Below are 19,543 nucleotides of genomic sequence, written 5' to 3'. Positions count from 1 at the left end.
CACAACCTGACACAGAATCTGAAGGCATTTCTCATTTTATTAAAAATAATGTTAGTTATTGAACAGATACATTGTTTTGTTTAAAACAAAACGCAACAGCAAAAAACAAAACAAAAAGGTAAAACACTCCCAACATTAGTACAAACTTGTAGTACTATGTCATAAAACTAGTGAAATAAATTACATCCAAGTGCCTCTGCTGACATGGTGGCCTCCAATATCAAACATAAATTAAGGCTGGAAAACAAGGTATTAGTTAAACTGGGAGTCTAGTTCACCCTCAAGCATCTATTCACACTGATGTCTGAGGAGAGGCAGTGTGTTGGAACTGCTCAATAAAAAAAGGATATCAAAAGGATGTGAGTAAAACATACGATTAGACATTTCTCGTACCTGACCTGTTTTTATTGTGAGGGAAGGGATTTGAGAATTTACATTAAAAACATTTTCTTTCCTTAAATATCACATTCTGTAATGAATATTAATTTTAGGCCTACAGGCCAACAATACGAAGTAATGTGGTGGATATTTCCATCTGTAAAAACAAGAATTAATCAGAGCATGAATAACAACATACTGGAGTGTGAAATGTTTGGGTCATTAAAATTAACATATCACTCCCTAAAATATGTACAAGGGAAAGGATGCACTGGTCTATCTGCTCCTCGTGTGTGTGTGGCTGTTAAACAGTCAAACAGGTGTTAGACAGGCAAGGCCGCTGTGAGAGCAAAAGTGCAGGGGGGGGGGGGGAAGCAACAGTATAGATGGTTGACTTGAACGAGAGACTGAAAATCCTTTACGCATCTTTAAAATAACAAGCATCTAAATGACAGCCAACGGGAAGTGTCCCATCACCGAGATGTAATGGGAAGGACGGATGTCTGTGATAAGATAATTAAAAGGATAATTAATCTCCAAAACCAACACAATCTACACATTACTGTCATCAGCCTGGGAACCAGTTACAACTTGTGTTCCATACGTTGCTATACCAGGTCAGTTAGCAGGAAGTGTTGGGAGAAAATGCACCAACCACAAGAACACCCTCCAACTCCACTTACATCATTTTGGCCAATGAAGAATTGTCCTTAAAAATCCAAAAGGAGTTATTATAGTGTATTGGACCAACATAAGCAAGAGATTAATGGACAGAAAGCTACTGATTGGTCTGTGCATGTCCACTGAGTAGTTCTGTTTGGTCCATCAGTTTGCCTTTATAAACGTGGGTTCTAGATACCACAGCTATAATGTTACCATACAAACTCATACGTATCACACACACAATGCCTCCAAAATGATTGACCTCCCCACTCTCAAACTTAAACAGCTAAACCAAAACACGTAGAGCACGTACCATTGCACATGGCCCCAGGCACCCACTCAACCCATTCTTCATACTGCTTGCCTCAGGTCCCAGTTACAGATCTCTGGCCTGGAAACAGGCATGCTGGCCAGAGTTTAATTCCCTCTCCCATAGAGTCATAAACACACCAGTATTTAGCATGTGGAAAGGTTCACTGTTTACACTAAGTATACCAATAAGTATGTGTCATGTAGTTGTATTGGTGTAATATACATCTTTATCTGAGGCTCAGTACAAACTGTGGTAACAAACCGTCTTGCAAAAGGACAAGAAAAGAAACCATCTATTCCATCTACGGCTGGCCAGTGTTCTGGTCCAAAACCTCCTGCTCCAATACTGTCTGATACATTGCCAACTATATCCAGAAACCTGTACTGAAATACATTAATTATTCATTGACTGTTCAGAAACTCTTTTATCCTGGCTGCAGAGTGGGGTTCTACCACAAGTAGCATTCTTCAGAGCCTAAATCAACACGGAAATAAAAATTAAAAACTACCTTTGTTAGTAAATAAAAGAAATGAAACAAAACTGAAAGTTCGGCAAAACAAAATAAAATTTAATGATCACATTCAATCAAAACAAAGGAGGAAAATAAGCAAAAACTAAAAACAAAAAGTATCAAAGGCCATTAATTCTCCCTCAACTCGATCATTAGCACAATATCACATTTACCCATCTTTACTTCTTGAAAATAAATGTTTCTTTCAAAAAGAAAACAAAGCCATAAAATGAAAAATATTTTTTTAAGCGCAGTTGCTCTCAGGTCTGTGACATCAGTTTTAGTACCTCTTCTGACATTCTCTTCAAAAGGGGGAGAGAATAATTAGAAGTGGAAGACCAATATTTCTATGTTTACTTTACTATTGAATGGAGGGGGGGGTATAATTTATAATATCCTTCAATCTCTTTGGTCCATCTCTTATCCTCACCTCGTACTTCCAGGTCCTTAAACAAGACAGTTTTTGGGAGTTTCCCTCACTGGTAGACACAGACATTCCCCCCCAGTGCCAACACTGATGTGTTTAAAACTTGGATGCCCCCTGCATTAGCCAATCAGTGACTGGGATGACTACATCAAAACTACTGACACGCTACCCTAAAAAACAAAACGATTAAAAAGTGCTTTGCTCTCAGAATCACTGCAGACACAGTGAGTGACAGGGTGGTGGAGCTGATGATAAATTAAGGCATCTATTTCTACACTGGAGCCCAATCCTGGCACACAGCAAAGCGTTCCTGTGCTTTGGTTCAGGGGGATATGACCCCGCTGCTTGCTTCCTGGTAAAGAAATGCTTTGCACACCATCTCAGGAAACAGACAACAAGCATAATTTAGTGTGTGAAATGCTGCCAATCAACCTAACAGATGTTTGAGAAACTGAATTGTATTGTATTTACCGTCACACTGGCTAGAGGGACTCTTACAAGATGAGAATCCACCATGCAAACGTATGGCAAAGACAATAATCTAGCCTCACAGAAATATGTACTCATTCTTAAAATTTGAAATTGGTCAGCATGGGATACACCCCCAACCCCCCCTATAAGTGTAAAAACAAAGAAGAAAATCTGTCATGTCTATACATTTTTAGACTAGTACAAAGATGCAATGACTGAAAATCAGCTCAGAGTTAGAATATGCTTAAACAAGTTGTTCTGACAACTTAAGTCCTACTCTCTGCAATAAACTCCAGGTGGCACCCATCTCTCTCTTGGTCGCTCTCCCTCCCTCACCCCTCCCCACCCCGCTCTACTTGTGGCCTTTGCTGGTCTTGAAGGACACCTGCAGGATCTTGTCTCCAAGCCGATAGCCGTTAAGGCTGGCAATGGCCATGGCTGCCTCCTCGTAGTTTGTCATGGTGACGAAGCCAAAGCCCTTGCACTTGTTGGTGTTGAAGTCTCGGATGACTTTGACGTTGGTGACGGCGCCGAATGGCCCAAACATCTGCCACAGGATGCCCTCGTCCGCATCCTGGCCCAGGTTGTAGATGAAGATGCACCAGCCGGAGGACGCGCTGCTGGGCACGCTCACGCCAGACATGCCGCTCATGTGGTCCACGCTCATCGGAGAGAACCTGGGGGGGGGGGGTTGGGCAGAGATGCTGTCAGCATGTGTGGCTCATTACAGAGTAACTTGAGAGGAGGAGAGATTGTGTGTGTTATATATGATTAATTCATCACAGAAAAAGTAGAGACAGTGATGAGTGAACCTTATTTTAGGATACAAACAAACAAGGATAGATGTGCGTGTGTAAAGCCCCTCTCACCTAAACCTCTGAGCTTGATGGTGCACTGGGCCCCCGAAGCGTCTAGACTGGTTGTGGTAGAGCTGGGAGATCAGCTGGGTGTTCTTGGCCTGGTTGGGGCTGGCAGCAAACTTGACGGTAATTGCCTCAGAGGCCCCAGGGGGCTTCTGACCGTTCAGGTCTTTGATGGCGTCCTCAGCCTCTGCCCTTTTGTCGAAACGAATAAACGCCACACCCCGAGACAGACCTACACACACACACACGGAATACTAGGTGACTGGGAGAGTATACCATTTCATTAACGATTATAATTATAAGAATATAATAAAAGGTAAGTTTGAGCATCCTAGAACATAGGCAGAAGAATGAATAGAACAAAGTTGGGACTCTGTAATACCATCTCCTGCCCCACCTGAGGCCTGGTCCACCAGCACACGGGAGTTGATGATGCGTCCATAGCGAGCGAACATGTCCTCCACATCCTTCTGGGTCATTGTCTTAGGAAGGCCACTGATGTACAGGTTAGCGTCTTTGATGGTGTCAGAGCTGGGCCTTGCGTACGACACCTAACCACCAGGGGGCAGCAGAGAGCAGATTATATTTCAAGGTCAACAAAGGAGGACAACATTCTCTTGATAAAACATTCGAGTTTCAAACAGGCACTGAATGCATAGAGCCCTATTATCACATCAACGATGGGTGTTTTTTTTATAGGGGTGGACCGGTGTTAAAACACATTAGTTTAATGTGTCATGTAATTTGTCCATAAGGTAAGTCAGTACTGTGTTTTATCTAAAACTCCAGGGTTGTTTCAACTATACTCTAACATACACTAGAATCACATCAGCTCTTAAAATAAAATCCCCCCGAAAAAAGAAGTGTGATGAATTCCATTTGCTTGGTCATTAGACTTAAGGAAGCAAGGGTTAGGCTATGAGCTAGGCTAAGTAAGAAAGCCCATTAACCAGTGTTTCAATTAAAAATAAAAATATCAAAACAAATTAAAGTAAAGAAGAAAAATTAAATAATCCGGATTGAAAATATTCGATAATCCAATCAAAACTTTCTTGAATAAATACATTTGAAAAGGAAAATAAATTAAAGTCTAGTGTCAGGTCTGTGGGCCCTCTCTACTCATATACAAGGCTGTCAGTGAGCTTTCAGACTAGTCCCATAATGCTGTCCTATCTGGTGTGTTGAGGAGCTAGACAGCCTTGGAGCCAGAGGATAGTTAGCTACAGCAAATGACATGACATCGTTGGGTTGACACATGTAGGAACACCTTATTGCACGTTACCTTGATAGTTTTAGACTGTAGTCTTAGTCCATTCAGAGTACTGATAGCTCTTTCTGCATCACTAGGGTTAAGATAGTTAACAAATCCGTACCCTAAACTGTGGCCTAGAGAAAAAAAAAAGGAAAACAATAAAATAAAACAAAAAAACGTATTGTTCAAAAACTGCATACTGCACAAATAAATGTAGAAACAAAACAAAGCTACACATGTCATGCTAGTCAGAAAAACAACCAAGATATCCAGTTCAATTGAAAACAGAACCCATAACGATGAACAGATATTGTCAGTCTTCATAAAAATCTGCCTTTAAAGAAAACAATTTAAAATGCCTTAAAGTAAACAGCCTAGGCCAAAAAATAATGACTGAATCATATTCTGTAAAACATGACAAAATATCTACAAGCAAACAGTCTCAAGGTGGCCATGTTTGCTGTGCTCTCAGCCAATAACGAGGACAAGAATCACATTACCTTCCATGTTCACGGAAGTGTCAATTTTATTTATGTGTCTGAACTGAGGGGGGAGGTTGTTGCTCTGTGTTGTTGAGGGAGTCTGGCCAGCCCACGGGCAGTCCTATGTTGTAACCCTTACAAGCAGACCAACTGCACCCCATGCCTGGCTAACTGGCTATGCGCACTATGGCCCATGAGAGGTGACGGGTCTCCCATGTTGCAGTTCTGTACCTGCTACTTTGTCTCTTATGAGCTTGGCTGACTCCACCTCTCCGATGCTGCAGAACAGGCTGCGCAGCTCGTCCTGGGTCATGCTCTGGGGCAGGTAGTTCACTATCAAGTTGGTCTTGGCGTCCTTCCCCTCGTCCCCTCCCATGTGGTCCTCATAACCGTTTGACATGTCATACACCTCCTGTGTATTGACGGGGGGGAGAAAAAAGGCAATATAACTTAAAAGGCAGGGTAGATAATGTTATCGAGAAGCATTTTGTTACATATTTATGGAAATAAACTTCACATCCTGACAGCAACAGCGTTTCCCCTACTATTATATTAGGGGGGCACCCCCCCCCCCCTGGAAGGTCAAGTTAATAAAAATAAAAAGATTTTATATATATATATGCCCGATCACAAAAGAAGTCATTTAAGGTTACCTTTCCTATAAAAACAGGTCTATAGCTTGCTCTTTTATTAAACAAACTAAATGGCCTCATGTTATTTATCTTGTTTACACGACGGCATGTAATTTCTGTCTCTACATGGTCGCCCCCCCCGCTCCCACTTGTCTGCCTGCCTCCCGGCAGTCATCAGGAAGCAAGTACATGTGTTTTGGAGGAGTGGCTTTGAAGGGATAGGGTGGGATATTTTGGTTTGAATCCTTTCAATCTCAAGCTAAAATTGCCAGGTTCACAAAACTTGCCAATCCGGCCTATAACAGTAATGATTTCCAATTGGAAAACAAGTTACAACAGTCTCCCTCTACACCCATTTAGTTCAGATAATCCATGTTTCACAACCACTCATGCAGTGTCAGTCACTGCCAATTACAAGCTAACAAACTAAAACAAATGAAATATGCCAGCTACACTTAGCCTAGCGTTCTTATATGTCTGCTAGATCCCAATTTTGGTGCACAACAGACTTCTTATCTGAGTCTGGGTCTGTTTTAGGCACAAACATGAATGGCTAAATCACTGATGTTTCATCTAGCCATCTTGGCAACCGTTGCTCTTTCACCGGTGAACCAAGCTCATGCAACAGTGGTGGGCGAGGTAAAAGGCCGGTGATACTTGCATATTCATAAATCCCGAATTTCTAAATGAGAAAGAGTAGCCTCTTCAGTTTTGTATTTTGTATTTATTATTATGTAGGAAAACCATGTTATGCCAAATATTAATAATAGAATGTTTTAGAAATTTAAAAATTACTGTGGAACTCCTTTTAAAACATGCAATACTTAATTTTTTTAAACAAATACCTTAACGAGATTAGTGAAATTGGATTTAAAATAAGTTTGGCCTTTCCTGTATTATTGGTATAAATATTAGACAATTTCTCTACAAGTTACAAACTAATTAACTGTTACAAGTATTAATACTACTTAGTGCTGTCAGTTAAACGCGTTATTAACGGCGTTAACGCAAACGTTTACTCCTCGACAGGTCTGCAAACGCTTTGTTGCCTCGATTTGTTAAAACGATTAACAAATCTTGGTTTACAAAGGCGTTTGCAGACCTGTCGAGGAGTAAACATTTGGTGTCTTATATACTACAACAATACATGGGAAGATCACAAATCAAACAGGTCGAATTTGGAGCAGACACCATGTTGTCAGAGCAATCAGCTGCACTTGCACTGGTGACGTCACTACATCTCCAAGGCAACATATCAACAACATCAATTCGTCTTCTGTCTGCTTCAGATACTTCTTTAAAACGGGAAGCGATTGCGGGGCGTTTGCGGACCTGTGCAAAAACCATATTTGGTTGTTTTAGGTTTTTTTTAGGCAATTTAGGCTACTTTGTTGCCGAGCAGATGCCACGTTGTTAAGGTCAATGGCTACATCTCCAAGGCAACAGCTTGTTGCTAGGTCCGTAAAAACGTTTATTTACCTCTGCGAACTTTCAGGAGGTATATAAACGGATTTATTAACTTTTGAGAACGTCTTCTGGACCAAAAGGAACAGCGTATTGGTCCAATTATTACACTAGTATATAAAAAACCCATTTTAACGGCGTACATTTTTTTATTGCGAGATTAACGTTCTTTTTGGCCTAGCAAACTTTGTAGTTTTTTTTCACAAGCTGTTGCAACAACTAGCGACGTTAGAAAAACTACAACACCACACCGGATCTAGCTAGACCGGAAACAAAACAACATGCATGCCGCACACACTTGTTTGGGCTTGCAAGCCGGCTGTAGAGTAGTAGGCTAACGTTACGTTTTGAGTGGATGGCGAGACGCCGAAATGGATGCCAATAAGATTCTGAATGGAAAGTTTACTTTTAAAAAGTTGCCAAATGGTTCCATTGACAAGACCAAAGGGATCTGTGTGTTTTGTCGTTGTGAACTGAGTTATCCTCGCAGCACGTCCAGTCTGAAATACCACTTGATGGCCAAGCACGCTGATGTATCACCCCTCGTCAAAGCCAGGTGATTGCAATGTTTTGCTTAGTGCAAAAAAAATTGCACTAAGCAAGCCAATCCACTTTTCCATGTTGATAAGAGCATTAAAATGAGAACAAATTATGGGACAAAAAGAAATCAAGGGACATTTAGAATAGATAAAAATGTGCGATTAATTGCAAGTTAACTATGACATTAATGCGATTAAATATTTTAATCGTTTGACAGCATTAGTACTACTATTACAAGCTAATCTGTGGTGTAAAGATACAGAGACTTAGGTTAAAAAATGAATGGTTAAAAAATACTACAACTGTGGCTCAAAAAAGGAAGTATTAGGACGATATCTGCAGATAAGGAGGACAACTCTACGAGTAGCCCTGTAGAAACTTAAGTTGACAACAGTGCACCAAGCACAAGTGCTCGTGGCTACTTCAGCAGTGCCAGTAACATTTTCACAGCACATGCTAGCAGCAAACGACTCTTAACAGTAAGGAAATATGCAATGTAAAACCTCGATTCGGCACGAGTGGGACAGAGGAAGAGACCAGGCCACAGTGTCTGGTGATTAGGGGTGGAACTAGGGGTGGGCGGTATACCGGTATGAACGCGAATACCGGTATAGCGTTGTGCCATGATATGGATTTAGCCATATCATGGATATCACGATATATTAATAAATGTATTAAGTAAAGTGTTTCTGTTTGGTATAAAATAAGTCAAGTGATAGGCCTACTGCCTAGTGGGCTAGTTCAAATTTGTATGTTTTACAAAAAAAAACATGCAGCATGGACGCTGCACGCATTGTGCCAGCCAATAAAAGTCAACAAACAAGCTAGCGCAACTCCAGAGGAAGCAAACACTCATTGGAGTAAACTGCTTTTGTTGGCAAGTGTAAGCAAGCGTTAATGATGTCTGAAAATAACGCCAGTGGGGTTTATTTGCCGGACGAAGAAGAATTGGTATAAAAAGGGGGCCTCTTCTGTCGTTTGGAAATTGTTTGGTTTAAAGTTATCCGTCATCGACCAACAAACAGTAGCCTACTCCGTAAGTTGTTTCGTCGAATTGTGCTAGCCAACGGTGGAAACACTAGCAATCTTTTTCACCACCTGAAAGCCATGCGTATGCGCGAAAATGAATCTACCAGAATGCGTTTGACAAATCCAATGCCAGGTTGGTTAGAATAGTGAAATGTTTATTGTAGGCCAACAGAATAGAGTATTCAGCCATGTAATAATTGTTTATAGCTAGAGCTAACTATAGCTAGAGTTTTCTTGCGATCCCATAAACGTACGCTACTGTGAAGTTGCTCTTCCGTGGCAAACACTGCAATATTCAACTTATGCGACACACCGAAGTTACCCAATTCAAATCCGTCCGAGTGCAGTAGATTAGCCGCTGCGGTGCGGATTGCATCGTCATGACATTTTTAAGAATAACTAATATATCGTGATATATACCGATACCGTCAGTTCTTACGAATTATACCGTGATAAACATTTTAGGCCATACCGCCCAGCCCTAGGTGGAACGGTACATGTATTCGTAACGAACCGTACGGTATGGGCGTCACGGTTCGGTACATGAAATTAGACGGAGAGTACAAGGTATAAAAATAAATAAAACTTGCGTGCAAATTAATTAATGTAATGCGGAACTACTGTTAGATACTCGTGTTCTTTAGGGACATCTAATATGTAGCTCTGATTGGCGCCACCGTGAGTCAGAGATAGGCTAGCTAGCAGCACTAAGGACGAGTATGGCGAGTGGTGGCGACCCACGAGAGATAGAGGACCCGCCGGCCTTTTTAAGATTGCAAGTTTGGGAAAACTTTGGTTACCCATTCAGTTACAGTAGTACAGGCAAGAGAGTGGTGGATAAGACAAGCACTGTGTCGGCGTTGTTCATCAGTTGTGGGCAGTGACGTGCAGTCTGAGTAGGCACTGCATACCCTGCCAAAATTCAAATGTAAACATTTTTATTAAATAATTGTATTTAATAAACTTGTATTTTTACTGTTTATTCTTGTGATTTATATATGCAATATGCGTGTTATTCCAATTGTTTAGACGTTACGATGACGAATGTAGCAGTTACACATAATCAAATACAATTTTTTTTTAGAATAAGCAGTGCTTTTACTGTCCGTTCACTGCGGACGACAAGCGAAAAACTCACTTGCGCACTTCGATCCTGTATTCTTCAACATGTACAGTACCAGTCAAAACTTTGGACACATTGTCCCATTCAAGTGCCTATCCTCTTACTGACATCACTACACGTCACTGGTTGCGGGGTATGTGAGTGGAAATACATCTAACATGCTAACGCATATAACGCATCTGGCATGTGCTAAATGACTAAATATCCGACGCAATCACTGGAATGAGACAAAACATTTTTTTCAAGTTCTCCCTACAGTGCTTAACCAGCCATTAGATACACATACAAATAGGGCCAAAAAACTATCGGAATTTACATATTCCATATTCACTCGTAGAGGTAGGGCTGCATGATTATGGCCAAAATGATAATCACGATTATTTTGATCAATATTGAGATCACGATTAATTATCCAATAATTTAGTTTTTGCAACGCATTTTCTTGGCCCTCATACATTCATCGTATTGAACTTTATGGTGTTTTTTTAAGTGGTTAAAAAGGTTTGTTGTGTTGCTTTGTGGCGCCAACACAACTTTACGGCACTCTTTGCATATGACCAGACCTGTTCTTGTTTTGTGTCACTTGCCTTGAACCCAAAATGCTTCCACACAATGGATGACGATCCGATTCTCGGGACAAGGCCCTCGGCCCCCGCTACGTTAGACATTTTTTTGTTTTATTTGTTAAGATCGTAGCCTTATGACCGACTGCTATCTGTTGTGGAATTTTCCTCACGTTACTCTGTCCTCTGTAACCGTCTACATCTAGAAACTAAGCTGCATGGTGCAGGGAACAACTCTGATTGGCTCATGGAGGCACGTGATCAGACATTAGGTGTATTCGCAGCCGGCTGCAGCCTGCAGTTTGGAGAAAGAGTTTACCATAGCCCAATACATAAAATGACCAATTTTCCGACTTTACGGAGCCGTTTATAACTCCTCCCCGACTGCAAGTGGCAACTCTCGCTGGTCGTTTCATGCAGCCGATATCGAACGCACCTATTGGTTTACGGAGCGATAGATTGGCTTTGCAAAAAAGAACTTTGATACGGAGCGTTCTATGAACGGAATGACGCATTTTAAATATCGCTCGATCACACGAATTTGATTGTGTGAAGCCGAAATCGTGATCAAAATTCGATTAATCGTGCAGCCCTACGTAGAGGAACCTGGTTTGTTTTGCTGTTCCCTCCGTTGTACCGAACTCGTACCGAACTGTGATGTCTGAACCACTATATGAACCGAACCGTGACTTCAGTGTACCGTTCCACCCCTAGTGGTGATGGTCAATGAATCCATAAAACCATCGTTTCTCAAACGTCATCTTACAATCAAATGTGCAGTGTTGAAAGGCACCCAGTTGATTGTTTAAGAAAACATGACAAACTGAGGCAGCCCAAGTACACGGTTCAGATTGGTGAAATATATGCTTGGGTGTTATATGTAGGCCAAATATGCTATGCACCAAGTGCGCTTATGGTTCAAAACCTAATTATAGCTTTGCACAGTCCAAAAAAAGTTTATATACTGTGTTGTCCTGTGTTTTGGGCCTCAGATAGGTGTGATTCAGTAAGTCTCAATTCCATGAGTATATATATATATAATGCCTGCCAAAATTTGGGGTATTCTGGTGGTGAAAATCTGTCTGTGCGATCGAATGAGACGGTCTGTGCTCTACCAGAAAAGCCCTGTCAGTTGCACTCAAGGGTGCAAACATTTGCTTGATTTCCAAAATGCTTTTCTGCGATCTTTACTCCTCAAAGTACTGGCCTTTGACTGATACTCACTTTTAAGTACCTAATGTGTCCTCTTCGAACTGCCATGAAGACCCTTCACTGCTCCTGAGGCTGGATGACAGAAAGAAAAGGGGGGGGGGGGACTATAAACACATGCAAGATGATAAAGGGGATACATTGCTGTACCTTTTCAGCCACTGTAAAACGTAAATAAACATACGACCACAGCACAGGCTCAAGTCAATCAGCTACTAGATAGCTTTTGTATACACGTTAACTAGCCACAGAGCTAGCCTAGTAGAGTAGGTAGCCTTAGCTAGAGAGCTAGCTAGTTAAATGTTTTTAAAGGGGGCGTGGGCACTGTAATAGCTTGCAAGCTACCAGTTAGCAAAGCGCCAGCACATCAATCGCTAGCTACAACACAGCAGTACTGTATCAAAACAATACCGGCGGTTAACTGCGTGACTTGCAGGCTTACTAATTTGTCCAGACATACTAATTTGTCCAGACATACTAATTTGTCCAGACATACCTGGCTAGTTACTAAACTTGCTCTAGCTATAAATGTTACAGATGTGCGTACTTACTAGTCTAGCACGCCAGCATGGAACATATTTCCGCGCGTGAAGCCTACTACTAGCTGTACTAGTACTGCTAAGTTTAAGTTCGCAAGCTTCATGGACACCCATAAAACAATAACCGTGACTATATGTTCACGGGTTACACTTGAATGAGGTGAATATATCACACAGATTAAAAAATGTCGACGGCCTCATTCGGCCGTGTTGACTTGCATTGCTAGCACTAAATATAGAGCTAACTAGCTAGATCGAAGCTCGCCAACCCTTGTTAGCCAAGCTAGCTAGCGAACACTACAAGGCCTCAAAAACAGCATGGCAGACATTGGCTGCTTTGTTCCAACTTGGCTAAACCAAATGCGTTGTCAAATGACTTACAATATTACTATGGACAATAGTCATATAAATAGCCAATATGCCGACTCTTACCAGTTTTTGTAGAGGTTCTTTCGCTGTTTTCGGTTAAGATCTTGCTCAGTTTGACAGCAAGCGGCACAACCACGGAAGGTTACTTACTGACAGCACCCTAGCAAGTGTATGGCGAATACAGTTCCACGCCCACCAAGCCAGTCACATATTTTTCTTCTTCTTCCTTGATCGCAGCCAACGTAAAGGTGCATACACCGCCATCTACTGTGAAGTGTCTTGAGTTTATTCACGGGGGGGGGGGGGTATTTTTTCATGTATCTCTTTTTAGCATCTAAAGGGATATTACAATGGATGATCAAGAAAAACTATGATGAAAAAAAGGATTGATTAAACTTGGAAAAATTATTTTAATTATGATTGTTCAGCACTGTTAATACACATGATAGTTTGCTTTCCATATGTCCCTCCTATTGTGGGGAACGTAGATGTGTAGGACATGACAACAATTTAGATGAAGGAAATGTAAGTAGTCTGCGTTTCTCAGTCTTCAGTCTCTGTCCAGAATCCGATACTCCAGCAGTGGCTGATCCCGCATCAACTGGGCCACACTCACAAACCCAACAATCTAAGAAAGAAAGATTGATCAACAAACAGACACTGAGTAAATACAATATATTTCCCAACATTACTTTTGATAACCAGAGTTCTTAAATGGCTACACCATGGACTTGGTCTTGAATTAAAGTTTTAATCATTTAATTGACTGGCTCCAGGTTGTTGATTTTTGCGTTTAGTGGTGCATACCTACCTCCACCACTGCCACAGCTAGAGATGACCACATGATGAGGCTCAGTACAAACAGCAAGGCCTCCTCCAGCTTGATCTGGCAGCCCTGTGAGGAAGGAAGGAGAAACAGGGGTTAAGAGAACGAGAGACAAATAAAGGCAATGAAAGTGAAGAAAAAAAGACAATGGAAAGTGGAGAGAAATAGTGTTGGGTGAGTTATACATAGTGAGCATGGTGATGGTGACGGTAATGGCGGTGGTGATGACAAGGGTTATCATTTAACTTGAAGTATATAACTAAACCCATGGCATGCATGTAACCATAAACACGATAGGTATTTGTAGTAGACGAGTGAGCTCACCTTCGGGTAGAGCTGCCAAGGCTGGTCCAGGGTACCATTGCAGGTGAGGAAGGTGGAGTTGCAGCAGCTGTGTGGAACTCTGACCCCTCCACTGTGGTTAAACCAGGGCGTGGTCAGCCAGTCCTTGTAGTCATGGATACCACAGCACTGCAGCTAGGACAAGGAATATGAAACATTACCTTCCAAATGAAAACAATCAAGGCTTAAATGTAGCGGTATATTTTCAAAAGTCACACAGCGTCACGTTTGACGCTGTGTGGAATGAAGTGTCCACCTGGTGATTTGGGGTTGAGGTTTAGTTTCAGGTCTTGATCTGGTGTTTAGGGGTTAACATTTAAGTCCAGGTCTAGTGCTTAGGGGTTGAGGTTCAGTTTACAGTCTACATCTAGGTCAAGATCAAGGTTTAGATCCTATACTTGAGACCAATACTGCAAAGGGTCCTATACTACGCATGATTAGGGATAAGCGAGGCAACTTCAGGTTTAATGCTGGGTTTTCAGTGTCACAACAGTGGTTCACTTTTTACAGGAGTACATTGCCATGGCAATTTATGCTATACACCTAACCTGCTTCGGAGCAGATTATGTGTGAGATAACAGATCAATACGTATATAAGCACCACCTCTAACCAATGACCAATATCATCCCTAATCAAAGAATGATTAAAGCACTAAAGCCTTGTACTTGTTGACCAAATACAATCTACAGGTAAGCCCATTTACTGGTTTGAATTATATTCATATTTATATCACATTTGTTCTTTACTTGCTCCCATATTAACATTGCAGGGGTTGCAACTGAAAGGCAAAAATGGTCTTACAAGCCGCATGAAAACATCTTAGCAATGAATTACTTTTATGGAATACAGAACTGTAATTATAGTCAGACCCACGAGTTCCTTATTGATGGGGCAGTAATCTAGATAAGCCTATTTACTTACATATTCACACAGTCTGCAATTTTTGCCAGCTTTCCTTCTAAACACTGCCCCATTTATGTGAACATGCTTAAAACTAGATTGAGAAAACCATGGTTAACTTAACCCTTGTGTTATCTTCGGGTCATTCTGACCCATCAGTCATTGTGACCCACCGTCGTATTGCGACAACTTTACCGCCTACAAAAACAAAGTGAAGCATTTTCTTTTAACCGTTGGGCTGTCTCAGACCCCCCACATTGCGAAGGTTAAAAGAAAATTATTTTTATTTGTTTTTGTATTGGGTAAAATTGGGTAAACACAACGATGGTTCGTTATGAACCTTTGGGTCATGTGACCCGAAAGCAGCACAAGGGTTAATGTGATGATAACCATCGTTGTGATACTGGTTATGCATGATTGTTAGGCTTAGTGGAGCCAATTAAGGTAGCAAATATCCTGGGTATGTTGAACTTGCTGTGCAGTACAGGCCTCTGGTATAGAACCCTGTGGGGGATCTGGGTCTGATTAGCAGGACTACCTCATCCTGTGTGGCATCCACAGCATTGGAGTCTAGGTCCTGACTGCTGCCTGTGTATCTCTGAAACACACTTCTGAAAGGAGCCAGTTCTGAATGCACCTGAAAACACACACACACACAAACACACACACAATTATGCTACCATATAATACTGTGATAAAGGGTGTGAGTGTTAGCCTTGTCTGTATTGCCGTACCTGTCCGATGTTGAAATATGCCAGTGCAGCAGCAGTAGCCTCAAGGCACAACACTATGACCAAAACGTAGACAAACTGGGGAAGGAAACACATCAGAAAAATGTGTGCACATACACACACGCATTGATACACACCACACTCACTCACACAGATCCAAACCAAACACACGTACACACCCACACACGTACACACACACACACATCCAATCTACACCTACCCACATCCACAAACCCATAGGGTAGCCATGAGCCTTGGCCCCCTCATTGTCATGTCCGGACCCCCAGATTTCTGATTGCTTCCAATAAAAAAGGAATATAGTATATATATATACATATATATATATATTTTTTTTTTTATCTGGCTACGCTACTGCCACAAACGGAAATACACACCAACCTCGTATCCACACACACAGGCACTATCTTACCACTGCTTGAAGCCATACTGACTCTCTCATAGACACCCAGCATCCCAAGCCTCCACTGGCCAATAGGCATGCGGCACTGGCGAGAGAAAGGACTCCTGGGAGGATGATGTACATGTGAGAGAAGAAAAGTCCGTTCTGGTTGTAGTTTAACAGCAGGTAAACCCCACTCAGGCCCACCACCAAAGCAACCAACTGAGAGAGGGGACAAGGAATTGATGAACGTTTAAAAACCAGGAATGGAGGAAAATGTAAAACCATTATCCTTTTCTAAAGATTGATGTGCACGCTGTCTGATGTGAGAGACAAATCCCAACTTTCTGTGTATGTGTTTGTGCAGTGGACAGTATTGTAAACTTAAACTACTTAGACCCACTCACTGAACTCAAGTAAGCCACAGAGAGAGAGAGAGAGAGAGAGAGAGAGAGAGAGTCACGTGAACTCAGCAGCATGTAGGCAATTAATCTGCAACAACTTGAAAGAACTATAAATTGGACACACATGCATAAAATAATTAATAACTAAAATTCTGACAGTAAAAAGTAGTCTAATTTTTGGATATGGGGACGATTTTGAGTGCACGCATAACGTCTCATTAAACTTCTGTAGTAAAACACAACTTCCGTTACTAATTTCATTTTACTGTTATAAAAACACAGACTACTACGCATTAATCACCAATACATATCTTACCCAAAGAAGCTGGCATGTAATCTGAAGAACTATTTTAAATGCTCTCATGTTTTCGCTCATGTTTCGCAGTCACGCATTTGACATTGACCAAGATAAAAACTGAAGTTGATCACTTAATAGAAATATAATAGGCTACGGGGGTACGAACTGACAATACAAACGGTAACATTCTGTGTTTTAAATATCCGATCACAAAATCTCGTCAAATTATTTACGAAACTGTCAGACTGACTGTAGCGAAACAACTGATCTCAGCAAAAAAAAAGAGTGATGCGCTCGAAAAGCGGAAATACCGGTTTGGGTGTGTGGCAGGCTAACAAAAAGATAGAAGAACATTTCCTTTAAAGCGTTTCATCATGTAACATCAGAGAATAGGTGCATTCGACATGGACTGCGGCTGCATGAAACGACCGGCGAGAGTAGCCGCTTGCAGTCGGGGAGGAGTTAAAAACGGCTCTGTGAAGTCGGACATTCCTTTTTATTTATTTATTTATTTATTATCAATTAGAATTCAGTTTACAAATATTCAGTTTTCACATTTTGCAAACATAAGAATGTAAACAAATAAAAAAAAATGTAGCCTAACAAGGTGACAGACTTGCAAACTTCCTTAAAGACAATAGGTGCGTTCGACATGAACTGACTTCATGCAGCGCTGCAGCCGGCTGCAGGCGGCTGACTAGAAACAGTGAATTCTGGTTAGACGTTTTGTCCGACTTGAGACTGCGCCGAGGCTAGGTCACTGTGACGTAGCCATCAAAGTACCGTGAGATTGATTCGAGAACTGCCAGCTGTGTAGCCCAAGCCCCCAACCCTCGCCCCTCGGCTTGAAGCAACGGCCCCGGTGGATGTAGGTGGTATTGCATTTCGTGTTTGACTTACGACTCTTCTGGTCGTTTTTATTCTATTAACTCCAGTCAACATTTACAAAACTATCTCCCCCAATAATTTTTGTTCGATTCTTGAACCTGGCTCATAATACTAGCTTTTTCATAGAATAATTTTTCCTGATTTTTGCTAAGTTTGAAACCAATCCGAAATGGGTAAACTAGCACCCAATTTATTATTTATTTGCTTACGTCAATAAAAGTTGCCTGCAAATGTGCTCGCGGATACTAACAGGGCACGAGCACAAAAGTTCACATTGGCCGATAGCCGATTTACCTGGAGCTGAAAGAAATGGCTTGAGTTGCCTGCCCTGTTGTAGCAAGTTTAGCAAATGGTTGTCACACATACATGAAATGTTGTTAATATAGTTTATTCCCGTTATTTTAAAATAGATGAGATTTTTCGTAAAAACGTTCATGACATGATGGCAAATATTATATTATGTTAAGCGTGAGCATGTTGACATGTCTATCTGGAGCAAAGACGAAGATTAATAGTACTTTAACTGATAACCACAATAGGAAATGATATATATATTTAAATAATATTAGTCTTGCCTTCAGAAGCTTTTGTTAAACACACTCATTCTTTTTTTGATCGTGTCAAAGCCTGCTTTTGTGGGACAAGGTTCTCAGTGACTCTTATGTTTCACCCCCACTTATATCTGATGGAAACGTCTTGTATACAGTTCTGTTAATATGCCCCTTTCAAAGGCACGTTCAATAAAGTAGATTATATTTTAGACACACTTCTCAATTTATTACATTATTACCAAGTCTTGTTAGATCACGTTATATCCATTAATAGGCGTTTGGGTTAGGGTTAACCCTACAAAACCAATTGTTTTTGTAGGTTGAACATATAAAACACAGGCCACATTTCTACACTGATGTTAAATTGAAGGCAGTGTGATTTACGTGGCATTTCGTTTGAATATAAAGTTGACAGTAAGTTATGGTAAGTCTGCATTATGGAAGATTTCTGTTACAAAAATAACTATTAAGCTTTCTTTGCCAGGCGAGAACAACGACGGAGCTAAGTGTTCATGTTAACAGTTTATTTAATCCGATACAATGCGTTGGAAATCATACTCAAATCACGAAGAAAAAAACAACATGTGATGAGTTCCATCTAGAATAGCCCTATATTTAGCCCTATAGCCTATTTCTAAAAAACAAGTGTGAAAGGAATACTATACAGTGACAGCATACATTTCCGTAAAGTTTGCATCATGTCTCTGATTCTTATAGATCCTGTAAAGTAAATTACATGTTTTGCTTGTAAGTACATTATATACGTGTGAAATGAGTTCCTGAAAGCATGTGTAAAGCGCTAAAACTATGTCGCACTGAAATGTGGAGTTAGACCGAAGAACAGTTTCTCTTCCGTTTTCAGATCAGGTTTTAATGGGCGGAGCCAAAAAATGCCCTATCTACGTAATTTCGCCCCATCTACGTCAGATCACTGAATGGCTCCTCCTGCTGTACTGTTATTGTAGCTTACATCAGCTAGCTAGCTAGCTTCAGGATGTCTCCCACCACCCGCAACTGCATCTTCCCTGGATGCAAGAACTCCAGCTGCGCTGCAACGCCATTTAAGTTCCCTGTTGATAATGAAAGGAAAAATAGGTGGATAGATTTTGTGAAGAGCCACGCTCATGGAAAGCTTCGGATAAACTCCAACAGCCGTCTCTGCGCCACTGACCATTTCACGGCGGACAGTTTTAACATGGACCAGAGACAGACGGGGTTCACCAACACACGGCTTCTCTTGCAGCGCGGAGCGTACCGAGCATGGCCCCCCCGGCCGTTCATCCTCCGGTCGCACCTGGACCATCCACCGCCGCCAGCAGTTCATCACTCAGTTCTGTGTGCTTGTTATAATTGTACTAGATAACTTTTCCAGAG

At 41.3% G+C, this 19,543-nt stretch overlaps 3 protein-coding genes across 7 annotated transcripts in view; all 3 read right to left on the bottom strand.

The window, feature by feature from the left end:
* yju2 (YJU2 splicing factor homolog) overlaps positions 1-19,543 on the bottom strand; it is a 351,236-nt gene that overhangs the window by 21,320 nt on the left and 310,373 nt on the right. The window lies entirely within an intron of this gene.
* On the bottom strand, positions 24-13,036 carry elavl1a (ELAV like RNA binding protein 1a). 2 transcript variants are annotated; one of them, XM_062468646.1, is made up of 7 exons: positions 12,892-13,036; positions 11,936-11,995; positions 5,592-5,772; positions 4,909-5,012; positions 4,024-4,177; positions 3,633-3,858; positions 24-3,440 (listed from the first exon to the last, which is right to left on the bottom strand). In XM_062468646.1, exons 2-7 carry the CDS (start codon positions 11,969-11,971, stop codon positions 3,116-3,118), a joined length of 1,026 nt encoding a protein of 341 aa, XP_062324630.1. In that variant the 5' UTR covers positions 11,972-11,995; positions 12,892-13,036; the 3' UTR covers positions 24-3,115. The 2 variants fall into 2 exon arrangements, with proteins under 2 accessions (XP_062324630.1, XP_062324629.1); XM_062468645.1 differs by having other exon boundaries at positions 4,009-4,177; positions 12,892-13,035.
* Positions 13,212-17,076, bottom strand: tspan37 (tetraspanin 37). 4 transcript variants are annotated; one of them, XM_062470245.1, is made up of 8 exons: positions 16,749-17,076; positions 16,059-16,250; positions 15,849-15,926; positions 15,632-15,706; positions 15,436-15,534; positions 13,979-14,131; positions 13,640-13,723; positions 13,212-13,456 (listed from the first exon to the last, which is right to left on the bottom strand). In XM_062470245.1, exons 1-8 carry the CDS (start codon positions 16,806-16,808, stop codon positions 13,379-13,381), a joined length of 819 nt encoding a protein of 272 aa, XP_062326229.1. In that variant the 5' UTR covers positions 16,809-17,076; the 3' UTR covers positions 13,212-13,378. The 4 variants fall into 4 exon arrangements, with proteins under 4 accessions (XP_062326229.1, XP_062326231.1, XP_062326230.1 ...); XM_062470247.1 differs by having other exon boundaries at positions 16,059-16,153; XM_062470246.1 differs by lacking the exon at positions 15,849-15,926 and having other exon boundaries at positions 13,215-13,456; positions 16,749-17,075.

Source organism: Osmerus eperlanus, chromosome 9, assembly GCF_963692335.1.
Source record: "Osmerus eperlanus chromosome 9, fOsmEpe2.1, whole genome shotgun sequence".
Classification (NCBI taxonomy): Eukaryota; Metazoa; Chordata; class Actinopteri; order Osmeriformes; family Osmeridae; genus Osmerus; species Osmerus eperlanus.
The sequence above is the reverse complement of the archived record's forward strand: the minus strand, read 5'-3'. Positions and strand labels throughout refer to the sequence as shown.